The following is a 12,920-nucleotide window of genomic DNA, read 5'->3' on the forward strand; positions in this document are numbered from 1 at the left end:
GACCTCACCAGTCAGCAATGCAGCTGATGTGCTAAGTGTGCTAAGCTTTGAGAGTAATACTCACTGTGAAGACTTTCTCAGGCTGACCCCGAGCTCGCATGTTTGTGTCATGAATTTGCTTGAGTATCATCCAAGCTTCATCATGTTTTCCAACCTAAAAGTTGGATGAAAGTATTTAAACAAAACACATATTCAGACAGTCACTGAACAATCTTAAAACAGATGTAAAGATCTTATACAGATGTCGTGATGTATAATATTAAGTAAATAATTAAAATTATTTAGTAATTTTAAATAATTCTAATTTAACACATCCCCCCCCCAAAAAAATTTTTTTTCTTTTTTGAAAGTTATACCTCCAACAAAAACCGTGGACTTTCTGGCATAAAGGTGAGGGCTACCACAGAAGATACACAGGGCAGTGCACAGACGATCACAAATACTCGCCAACTGTGAAACTGATAAGCAGATCCCATGCTGAAACTCCATCCTATGAAAGAAAAAAATCAAGAAATGGTGTATTTCCACAAATATCAGTGATTTCAGAAATAGTCTTATGCTTTGAATTTCAGTCTCTTGCATGTGAGTAGTCATTCTGGAAAATGTCTGTAGTATGCATCATGGGGATGAGAAAGTATTTGTCAAGCTTCTTGGCAAAACCTGTATAAAGGTAGTTACATGAACCAAACATGGACACCACCATCATACCTAACACTAAACATAGGAAGAAACAGTTTTGTTTGAATACTGGAAGAAGGGTGAATTTAAAAGCTCTTATAAATACTAAGAAGATCTACTTTATGGAATTTTACAACTCTGTGAATGCTGCATCAGTGTGTCTGTTAAATGGAAGACTAAAAAATCCATGAAAGAATCTATTATCTTTCACGAACACTGACAAAATCAAAATGTAAGTGGCTTCTTCAAGTCTTTCTCTTAGAACCTATTTTAAGTATTAATGAATATTGGGTATTGAATTCTCATATCAAATCATTAGAAATCAACAAGAAAGGAAGAAACAAAAATGTGAGAAAAGCATTCAAGCAACAATGCAGTCAAGTCTACAGCAGTATGCTTTTAGACTGCTAGTAAGAGAAACACTAAAACCAGAAAAAATAGCTCATAATCTTTATGCTATTGGACCTTCTTCAGATAAGCATCCTGTAACACAACACTGAAGTACTGGCATATGATTTACATCTGACCTATTTTTTTTTATTTTTTATTTTTGTCAAGGTATTTCTGAATTAGTGTTTGCATTCTATTAGTTGCGTTTATGGAGGAGGTCATTGTTTCCTTAAGGTGTATGACCTTAAGGTGACTGGTATTTCAGAGTTTTGAGAGTTGTTTTTATTTGGGTATTCACTGTGCTATTTCATAAAAATGAATATTGTAGGAATAATAATTAGTTATCTATTACATTACAAGATACAACAAGCGGAATTTCAAGGTTTGCAATTCTGTCCTTATTATTAGCTTTTGCTATAAGGAGAAGTACTCTTCATAACAGTGTCTTATAATATAGTATGACATATAAGACATTTGCAGTGCCTAACTTCTGTTTTCATCTTGTTCCACAGCACTATACCATTCAACGCTGTTAAATGTAAATTGCCCTCAACCCCCACAGAATAACTGGAAAAAACTTATGTTAAAATGCAGGGTTGGTAGTTCAGCTTTTAAATAAAATACCTGATTGGGTGTTATGTTATGAAATTATATAATTTTAAGAAAACAAACAAACAAACAAAAACTCTTAAGAAAAAGTAAAATATGATTTGGGTAGTTACTTGGTCTTTCAGTCTGGCTTCAATACAGCAAACTATTTCAAGCAACATTTTGAAGGAAAGATCATTAAAAGCAGAGTGATAGATAATAGTAACAATAGTAATTTAAGTGGTTATCAGAAGAAAATGGAAACCTGGCTAATTAAAATCCTGATGCTGGATTCATGTGAAATAATTCTTTGCTATCTGATTTTTCTGGATAAAATACACATGAAATCAAATATTTCTGCATGTCACTAAACAACTGATACAACATAGCACCAAACATCCCATTAAAAATTTCTTCAAATGAGGTATTAATCTGTTAAACACTCAGTGTATTTTGGAATTTAAATATCTCAAGCTATGGATTATAAATATATGTTATAAATAAATAAATAAACACATACATATGCATTCTGGTATTAAAGTACTTATATGTTACAATATGAAAACTCATGATGTGTTTTTGCCCTATATCAACAGCTCTGTGAAACTGAGTTGTAGATTTGGGAACCTCATTTCTCATCTCATACAAATTTTCTGTATTTCAGAAGTAATGTCAGCTTGCTTTATGGACCCATTTAGCCCTGAGATCTTTATCCCAGGGAGACAGTGGTAAAATTGGCGGCAGTATTGGCAATGATTTTTGAATGACATGTAATTTTTTTATAAGGTTCCAGATAGCTATACTTTCCCCCTCCAAAGTTGCCTTCAACAAAAAGATGTCTACAATTTTAAGCTAAATTTGATGTTGATTCTTATTCCACAATAGAAACATGAATGAAAAATCAAGACTAAAAACAAAACAAAACCAGAAAAGGTGTAAAAGTGTATTAAAAAAGTACTGACTTTTGAAAACTTCCAATCCTATAGAATTTCAATCCTATAGAATTTCATAACTTAAATAGTACAGACATACTTTTTATCCATAGTGGGAAAAGGAAGGAAATAAATTAGGGTATACTTAGGGTGAGATAATGAGGCCATTAGAAAACATACTTGTGTTTTGGGTATTGTGTACACATTGTATCATAATAATTAGAACTATATTCTTCATTATGTATTTTAAAGTATAATACAAAACCACCTTATAGAGAATTTTCAAAACTATTTCCTTTTATTTTGGTTAACTTTCAGTCAGACCAATCAGAGAGCAGTTCCACCAGCTAATTTCACCAGAAATGAGATAAAGAAACCAGGATTTCATCTCTTAGAACAAGACAGTCAGCATATTGGTGGCTCTTGTCATTTGAGACTGTCCCAAAAATACACACAGGCACTACTATATTTACACAATCTGCCTTTTATCACTCTGGTTTGTGTTTTGTATGATTTAACTGCTCAAATATTACTTCTGTGTTAAATGGTTTTAACCTGCCTTTATACCTGTTGTAAAACAACAACAATATCTTGTGCTCTATAGCCAGAAAAAAATTATGGTAATCATTTATTTTAAAGTGTGATTTATTAATGTAAGTGAACCATACCACCCTTAATTAAAAGCAATGACTGCACTGTTCATCCTGCTGTCACCCTCACAACCTGAAAATATCTTTTTTTACTCCTCAAAATGTCTGAGAGCTTGTTAAGTGAAATGTTCATTATGGTTTCTGTTGCTCTTATTACATCTTTTTACATTGTATTAGCTGCTGCAATTAATCTCACAATTTATTGTGTTTGCTGAATTAATGATAACAGTGATTATCAGAATTACAAGAATTTGTAGAAAAAGCTCCAGCTGTAACACAGCTTTCTTAAGTTTGCTTTCCTATCTATTCCACCACCACATGATATATCAGCAAAACAAACATATATTTTAAATGCAGAGCAAGTTTAGATTTATTCTTATGTTTACCGTCCCGTTCTCCTAGATCATGAGCTAATCTAGAAAATGCACACATTAGAGCAGTTCTGAATTTAGCTGTTAAAGTGGCTTTCATTCCCACTATTTTTAGGTCTTGAAACCAGATGGAAGTGTGTTCTTGGCTGTAACTCAATTTGCCTCTCCTTTCTCTGATTTATGACACAATAGCAAAGATGGAGGAGCTCTACTCAGTACTCAGATGCATTCAGCGCACTGCACAGCAGCCCTCAAGCTCTAAGCCCAGAGCTCAGCTTCACCCTTGCTCCCTGGCTGTGCTATATTCCATAGGTATTAATTTTGAAACAGTGCCAAGCTCCAATGTTTTATGAATTGCTGAAACACTTGGCCAAATGCATCTTGGGAACAATTCGCTGTAGAGCGACATGAGATCTGCAGTGACTAAATACGAAGCCACTGTAGCAGCCTTCTTTCTGAATATTACCTTCACACTGTACTGATTACTTGAAGAGACCAAGCTAATCACGGACATGGCAATTACTGATTACAGAGCCACAGCAGCATGCAGCAGAGCAAAAGCAAAATGTGCCAAGATGCTACCTATACACAACCACCAATTTATGTGTTAAGTTCAATGTCAACAATATCTTCCTCCCAACAAAGTATTTCCTCTACTCCATCGTAATAATAAGTGAAAAGGATATTACAAATAGATTCTTGCTCCAAATGAAAGAAAGAACAACTCTGTAATAGACTTTCTGAATAAACATAGAAGTAAACCTGTCCACATTATGCTGAATTTTATCAATATATGTTACCTAAGAAACAGCAGGTATTTTCAAGGCCACATACCATTTACAATGGTTAGGTGATGATGGAGTCCACCTTATGAGAGCAGACTAAGGGATATAGTTTGCTTAACTTTTCAAAATGAGACCTGAAAGGGAACTTAGTTCTCTACAGATCAATAAAGTGCAATGTAGGCAAGGAAAAAAAAAAGGGGGGGGGGGGGAGCCCTGAAGGGCGGATGCTTACATTGTCTGTATAAATACTGACAGGCAAGGAGAAGTTTTCTAAATATGAGAAAAATAAAGTTGTGGAGCATCTTAGCATCTTTCGAATATACTTATATGGGCAAAGAAATCCTAAATTAATATAGGGATTTTATGTCATGGTTAGCTAAAGTCTGATCAGTCATAATACTAATTTTCATTAGTCAGTAGGTAGGAATTAGGGGAATTAGATTGATGGCAATGACAGAAATCATCAAAAGCCAAGTTTGCATAAACCCTTGACTTTTGGTACAGAGGAGGGAAGCAAGAACATCCTTAAAATTAGGGCTGGAGGAGAAACATAGACAAGGAATTTACAGGAATTCATAGTCTACATAGATTCTTCTGCAGAATCCTTTCCATGATTTTACAATATTATTTCTGTTCTAACGCACATTCATTTATCACCTCCCAGTTCTATTGCCTCATTTTTTTATCTTTTGAATTTGAGACATTTCCAGTAAATATGTGATTGATTTAGCATGCCACTTGGTGGCACTACTACAGCAGCTAGTACAATAATCAGTTAAAAAATCTTCAAAAATAGTTCTCTTATTAAATATTTGTTGTTGTTTGTTTTGGTTTGGTTTGGTTGCTGTTGTTTGTTTTTGTTTGTTGAGTATTTACAGCCTCTGAGCCAAATCAAAATTATAAGGTGAACTAGAATGTTTTGCAGCTGGCAGAACTGAAATGCACTTATATGAAATGTTACTGAACTTACATTTAGTATGTCCTGACATTACTAAGTTTAACTGCGAGTGACATCTAGGATTGAACAAATGTATCTTTGCAGTACTGATTGGAATAATGGTAAAACATCACTGAAACTGAAGAAAGCAAGTTTAGGTAAGTTACACATCTTAGGAATCTCAGCTAGACACTTTTACAAACCTGAGTGAAATATATGGTTTCTAACAAAAACAGAAATAATTCTCTCAGAATTATTCTGTAAGTATATTGATGTGAAATTCCAGCAACACAAGATAGAACTCTTGCCTTTCATTTGATTAGATTATTAACATAACATGGGAAAGGCATATTTTTAGCCTGTATAGATAGGTATTCTTTAAACCCACTGGCTCAGTAAATAATTTTGGCAGAAGAATTCTGGAAGTAAAATAACTGAAGTGTGACAGGCCATGATTGAGTTACCTTGACAGAGATGCATCTAGAAGACTGTTTAATTCTCATCCACATCTGTCTGGCTCTCTTGCCAATGCTATTAGTCCCTGAGAGCCATAAGGATCAACAGTTCAATGAAAGAAGAAAGTAATGTTGTTAAACAAATGTATTTTACAATATATTAAACTTAAACTTGGACTGCTGTCACCTAAGACTGATTAAAAGGAAGAAGGCATTTTCTAAAGACACATTTCCACAGAAGAGGAGACTGTCAAGCACTGACACTCATCACTTCCCTGTGCTAGCATCTGAAAACCTGAGATTATCAGGCCTCCAATATCTTTGGTAACGTTATCTGCCATTTAGACAAGCCCCGGGTCAGCTACAAGCAGTGCTGACCTCATCTAGAAAATCATCTGGTGTCTGATAACAAAAGACACAAGCTCTCTATCCACTGTATGGTACTGTAGGCCTCTATAGAATCACAGAATAGTTTGGGTGAAAAAGACCTTAAAGTTCATCTAATGCCAACCCCCTGCCATGGGTGTGGACACCTCCCACTAGATCAAGTTGCTCAAAGACCCATCCAGCCTGGTCTTGAACACCTCCAGGGATGGGGCGCCCACAGCTTCTCTGGGAAACCTGTTCCAGTGCCTCACCATGGTAAAAAATTTCCTCCTTATATCTACTCTAAACCTACCCTCTTTTAGTTTAAAGTCATTCCTCTTTGTCTTATCCCTACAATCCCTGACAAAGAGTCCCTCCCCAGCTTTTCTGTAGGTCCCCTACATATGTCAGTCTTTCACTTACATATGTGTGTGTGTGCAGAACATAGAGCTATGAATGGACTAATTTTCTGTTTCTCTGCTATGGAAATGCTAGCATACCTGATACAATAAACATTTAAACACTTGAAAAAACAAACACTTTTTAGTCAGAATATCTAACAAGGGGGAACGGGGGGAGGGAAAGGGCGGTGAAGGTGGAGGTGGACAATGACACAAAGGAAACACTTCACATGTGGATTGCAATAGTCTGTCTGAAGTCTAAATTTCCCTTGTCCCAGGTGGATCAAGGTGCTGTGACTCACAAGAAAAAATAAAGGCAAGAAATTCATCTCTGAAAAGGGAATTAGTTTTGCCTCTTCTGTACTTAATAGGTGACTGAGAAAAGTAGGAAAACAATAGGATTCCTGTGCACTTTACAGAGATGGACAAATTAACCTTTTCCTCATATAAAGCAGTGCTGAAACAAATAGACTTTAATGATTATCTGTACAAAACAAAAAACTTGTTGAAGAGGGGAAAAAAAATGATCTTGGGTAACTGCATTTTGCAGGGAACATTCTCGATTTAATGGCAGCTGTAAGAGTCAGCTGATAGCAAACCAGCTGACATGAGATGAAGATTTCCGTCCTTCTTACATTATTTATTTTATACAGAAACATACAACTTTGTTTACTCACTTCAGTTAATCTCCAACACTCCACTCTCCCTATCATCATCCAATTACATGCCAAATTATTGGCAATCTGTACAGTTTTATTGTGCTTTTGTATGTTTATTTATATGCTTCAACACTGTCTTACATAAAACAGAAACAGTAACATTTACACAGGTTAAATCCTAACTCAGTGCTGGAAACTCTCAGGAAAACTGAAGAAGCACAAAAACAAGAAGAAAAATATCGGAGCCAAAATCTACTTAGCTTGGTAGAAGAATGTACTGTCCAAATTCAGAAAGAAAGACATGGTTATGGGATGCAGGGCTTTTATCCCGTTTGGGATCTACTCAACGGTACTGAAGGAGCTGGCAGAACTGCTCACCAAGCCACTTTCAATAATTTATCAGTATTCCTGGGTAACTGGGGAGGTCTCTAGTGAATGTGGTGCCCATCTATAAGAAGGGAAGGAAAGAAGATCTGGGGAATTACAAGCCTGTCAGTCTGACAGTCGATGCCAGGAAATGTCATGGAGCAGATAATCTTAAGTGTTATCACATGGCACATACAGGACAACCAGGTGATAAGGCCCAGTCAGAGTGGGTTTCTGAAAAGGTAGGTCCTGCCTGACTAACAGAGTCTTCTATGAACAACGTGTCCCACTTATTGGATGAGCAAAAGGATGCTGTTTACTTGGACTTTAGCAAGGCATTTGGTGCTGTTTGACACAGCATTCTCCCGGAGAAACTGACTGCTTCCAGCTTGGACAGATGTATGGTTCTCTAGTTAAAGATCTGGATGGATTGCCAGGACCAAAGGAACATTATCAATGGAATTAAATCTCGCTGGTCACAAGTGGTGTTCTCCAAAGCTCAGTATTGGCACTAGTTTTGTTTAACATATTCATCATTGATCTTGATGAGGGAATTGAGTACACCCTCAGTAAGTATGCAGATAACACCAAGTTGCATGGAAATGTTGGCTTATTTGAAGGTAGAAGACTCTGCGGAAGGACTGAATAACCTAGATCAATGGGCAATGTACAGTAGTATGATATTGCACAGGGCATAAATGCCAGGTACTACATTTGGGTCATAACAACCCAAAGGAATGATATATGCTTGCGGAAGACGGGCTGGAAAATTGTCTGGCAGAAAAAGACCTCATAGTGCTGATCAAAAGCCATCTGAACATGAGTCAGCTGTGTGCCCAGGAGGCCAAGAAGGTCAGATAAGGAAATGTACTCGCATTGCACCAGGTGATGTTTAGATTAGATGTTAGGAAGAATTTCTTCATGCAAAGGCATTGGAACAGGCTTCCCAGGGAAGTGATGGTGTCACCATCCTCAGAGGTATTTTAAAGACTTGTACACTTAAGGACATAGGTTATTGGTGAACTTTGTACTGTTAGGTGATGGTTGGACTTGATGACCTTCTGGGTCTTTTCCAACTTAAATGACTCTATGATTCTATGATTTTATGGCAAGAGGAAAAAGTATAAACATTAAATTTGCACAAAACACACAGTTTCTTGATACATTTGTACTTCCTTCAATAGGAGTTTAGGGTTGTTTTATCTGTTTGGCTCCAGAAATTTTATCTGTATCTGTTTGGCCCCAGAAAGGTTCTCAGTTGAAGTGAGATCATCACAAGGAGCTTTTCTAGATAGATAACTTAATTTAAATTCCTCCTCTCATCCCATCCATCAAGACGATACTTCAGGAAAGGGAACAAGGGATACCTCAGCTAAGGAGTGGAGAGAACCTTGAAGTTCCCTACTTCTGTTTGTTCATCTTTGGTTGCTTAGAGTTTTCTTTTTCCATATTAGAGAGAAATAATGGAAATACACTTTCCAAAGTTGTGCTGCAGTAAATTTCTCCACCTCACCACCATCATGCAAGACCCAATTTTGCATCTTAACAAGTGTGAATACTAAACACCTTATAGGGCTAAAATGTATTCAATCTCAAAGCATTTCCATACAGAAGTGAAGTGGTTGGACTTTGGTCACCACTAATAGCGTTGGCTCTGTCCTGAGTCATCCTGCCAGACTTCGGATGCTTAAGCGTTCAAGGCCAGGTAGCATGGGGCTTTGAGCAACCTGGTCTAGTGGGAGGTGTCCCTGCCCATGGCAGGGGGCTTGGAACTAGATGATATATAAGGTCCCTTCCAACCCAGCCCACTCAATGATTCTGTTATCAGGAACCAAGTTTGAAAAATTTCTGTAAGTCTTCATTCTGAAAGCAAATATCATTATGGTCCTTGGAAAGAGCAGTATACTCACTGATTACGGTCTGTGGATAGTAAAACTAGGTTTTGAAAATATTCTAGGGGAACCTGTAATTTTCTGCTTAGATCTTAAATCAGATGTTTCTAAAACTTTCAAATCATTAGTAATTCTCTTAAAACATGTTAATTGCATGTTTCTGAAATTTAAAATGAGAAATACTATTTTTCTCTTGAAACCATTAAGTAAGTAAGTATGCGTTTTCCAGACTATAATGCGTGTGTACTTCCCTTATGTGCACTCATTTCCCCTATTCAGAGAAAAATGCTTGAAAATACTAGAAATTAATGTAGATTGACACGGGTCAAATTTTGCTCACAGCTCAGATACAAAGCATGAAAAGAGCTGTGATGCATAATCAAAAGGACAAGTGTTGAATTTTCCTATACATTCCTGTAAATTATTGTTTTTGTCAGATTTCTGTATTTAAATTGGCTTTGGAAAATGTCCTTTCAATTAAAGCTTTGATCTAGAGCTACATCTACTTAAAAGTAGAGATAGTAGAGTTCATGTGGTACCCTCTTCAGTCATGTGGAAACCAGTGCTTGCTATGACTGCTTTAAACTAAGATTCTTCCATACATAGTGTTGGGGTTTGCAATCTTCCCAATGTCCTGTCAGTACTATGGAGTAAAAAAAAAATAATAAAGAAAATAAAAGAAAAAAATAAAACAAAAACAAAACAACAACAACAAAAAAACAAGAACAAAACAAGACAAACAAATAAGACACAAAATATAACACTGGGATGCAGTAGATGAGTGGTTTGCAACCTTCATGAATTTTTCAAATGGATGTGCAGAGTCCTATATACAACTATATTTATTAGTCTTAATTTTATGTATTTGTCTTAACTATTTTAACAGGCATAACACCTAGAAGCTATCTATGAACTGCCCATTATTGAAAAGCACAGCTATAGCTATAGCTGATAGCATGTGGAAAGAAAACTAAATCAAAGAATGATCTAAGAATTTTCTTAGCTTAACAACCAGATAAACAGTGAGTATAAAAATTAAAGTCCATTTTTCCAATGAGTAAGATCTCATCAATAGTTATGCTGCATTTACCTTATGGTTCAAAGCAGAATGGAGGCTGAATAACTGGAAAGGTGATGCTCTAATTAGGCAGATATTAAACAAAACAAAACAAAACAGACAAAACAGAATGGACTGCCAAGGGTTAATATTGTGCTGATACCACCAAAAATCTCATTACAAGCACTGTGGCGCATAATTGATCTGGCTGTTTGGCTGACTGAGTCTGTGACCCCAGAGATTTATATACTCATGTAGTTCTGTGAAGTCCTTGCTTGAGCGTGGCTCTGTGCAGCTGCTCACTTTACAACCCACTCTGTGTACTTGAGTGTGGCTCTGTGCAGGCACTTTACAACCCGCAAAACAGACAAAGAGGTAAAATCTGCTAGACATGTCTCTGAAACCAGCCTGGGCAACCTCAATATTAAATCTCTCTTGTAGCTTAGAATCTTGTCTGTCTAAGAAGAAAAGGCCATAATCAGGCTTTACAGAGACCACAGATTGAGCAGACTCAACTAATGTTAAAAAGAAAAGGGGGACAGAACATTTAAAAGAAGCTGCTGTCAGAGCTTAAAAATACAGTGTTCATTATACATTCTGAGACCATTCAATCAAATGGCAATAGAAAGTGTTTCAAGTTTTGTTTGTATGACCTCATTTTTGATTTCTTGTTAAGATCCCTCTCTCTAATCCTCAGCACATACTTAGAGTTTTCCACTATTTTATTTTGCTACACCTAATTAATAATTCATAAATGGATTGCATATGGGGTTTTAAACGTCTGTTTGGCCAGTGCTAGTGAGTACTGTAAAATCAAGTTGACAGAAGATATGGTTTTATAAGTTGACAATGTAAAATTGTTAAATGCCCTGTGAAGTCGTCATTATGAACTGAGTTTGAAACTTTCCCCTGTGACAAACACTGTTGCTGAATGGTGACTTTGTGACCAATATGTCCAATGGTGACCAATATGCAAAAAAGTTCTAGTAATCTCTACATGTTTTTGCATAGTGCCCTCCATACCCAGTCAATAGCTCTGAGCTCAAAAAGATGTGGGTGAATCCATTATGGTTTCAAATACGCCTTTGGTTGGTGTGTGTAATCACCGAGAAAATATTATTCAAAACTTGGTGTGATTTTACTGTGGAGTTGTAAAAACTGTCATTAAGCTAAACATTATATTTGGTGTGAGAAGTTGTTTCAGACACTGTTAACAGCAGCTGTTAAATGTGGATGCTAATTTAAAATGTAAGTGCTCCAGTCGTGGTCTGGGACTTCCAGTGATTTATGTGCATCAGGACTAAGGATATTTAAACAATGGGCTCATGGTGAGCAAGAAAAGAGAAGCAATTAATCATAAAAGACAATCAGAAAAAAAGGCACAATAAAAGACTGCAGTTTATGAAAAGACAATGGGTCTTATTTATATAGTCTTTTACAGACAAAGCAATCATTGAAATGTTGGAACATTTTCTGAAGAACAGAGAGGAAGAATCATTTACCAGTGACATGCCTTACACCTTTTGTATTCTGCTGCAGTGCAACAACACAGCATCCACACAATTCAATAAACTCTTTCAAAATATAACCTTATTATATTCTGTTTGCCTGGGAAGTTTTCGCAAGAAAAATCTTTGTTTTTCATGAGCACTTTAATGCTGTGATTGCAGTCAGTCACATTTCCTATTTTTCTATTTAATTTATGTTTTATTACCTTTTATTTTTTAAATACAAACAAATAAAAAAGGAACGTCTTATTACTAAGAGAGAGGCAGATAAACTGCCAGCTTATGTCATCTAATAATGTGATCAGATGTGCATTTTCAGAATTTTCTTCTAATCTGACAGCAACCAATTAAACAACTGATCAACTGACTGCATGGAGTCTTTCTGTACCTACTATGAACAATGTAAGACCGAAATTCAAACTTTGGTCTGATACTTCTACACAAATATTATTTGCCCTCATAAATTAAGTAGTAATTATGTCCAATTATAGTCTAGCCCAGATGTCCAAAGTCAAGAGGAGACTTTTTGCCTTTTTGCCAACTGAAATATTTAAAATATGTTTATCAGACTAATCAAGGAAAATAGAATATATTAAAAAATGGAGCATTATCTTGTATTTTTTTTCCTTTTATAAAACTCTATGATTTCCTTACAAAGTCTAGAATTCTCAGAGATCATGAAAGAATCAGATGTTTTCAGATTATGTCAGACTGAAATGCACAAGATTCCCCTCTGCCTGGCAGGGTAAGGGTGGAATTTAACAGCCTTACTTTGATCTCTTTAGCTGTGGTTCCTGTCTTTTTTCTTATATGGTACTACTACCTTTAGGAAACAGCTGAATGGTGGAGAAAACATTTAATGCCCCAAAACAAGTAGGTCTTGTA

General features: G+C 36.0%; 1 protein-coding gene across 1 annotated transcript in view; it reads right to left on the minus strand.

Annotated features, from left to right (window-relative positions):
- SV2C (synaptic vesicle glycoprotein 2C) overlaps positions 1-12,920 on the minus strand; it is an 82,133-nt gene that overhangs the window by 24,604 nt on the left and 44,609 nt on the right. Inside the window, exons 4-5 of the mRNA XM_035553580.1 lie at positions 357-490; positions 65-154 (exon numbers count right to left, since the gene is read on the minus strand). Of these exons, the coding sequence (XP_035409473.1) occupies positions 65-154; positions 357-490 (224 nt within the window). The remainder of the gene's footprint in view (positions 1-64; positions 155-356; positions 491-12,920) is intronic.

The sequence above is a fragment of the Cygnus atratus genome, chromosome Z, assembly GCF_013377495.2.
Source record: "Cygnus atratus isolate AKBS03 ecotype Queensland, Australia chromosome Z, CAtr_DNAZoo_HiC_assembly, whole genome shotgun sequence".
In the NCBI taxonomy this organism is placed as follows: domain Eukaryota; kingdom Metazoa; phylum Chordata; class Aves; order Anseriformes; family Anatidae; genus Cygnus; species Cygnus atratus.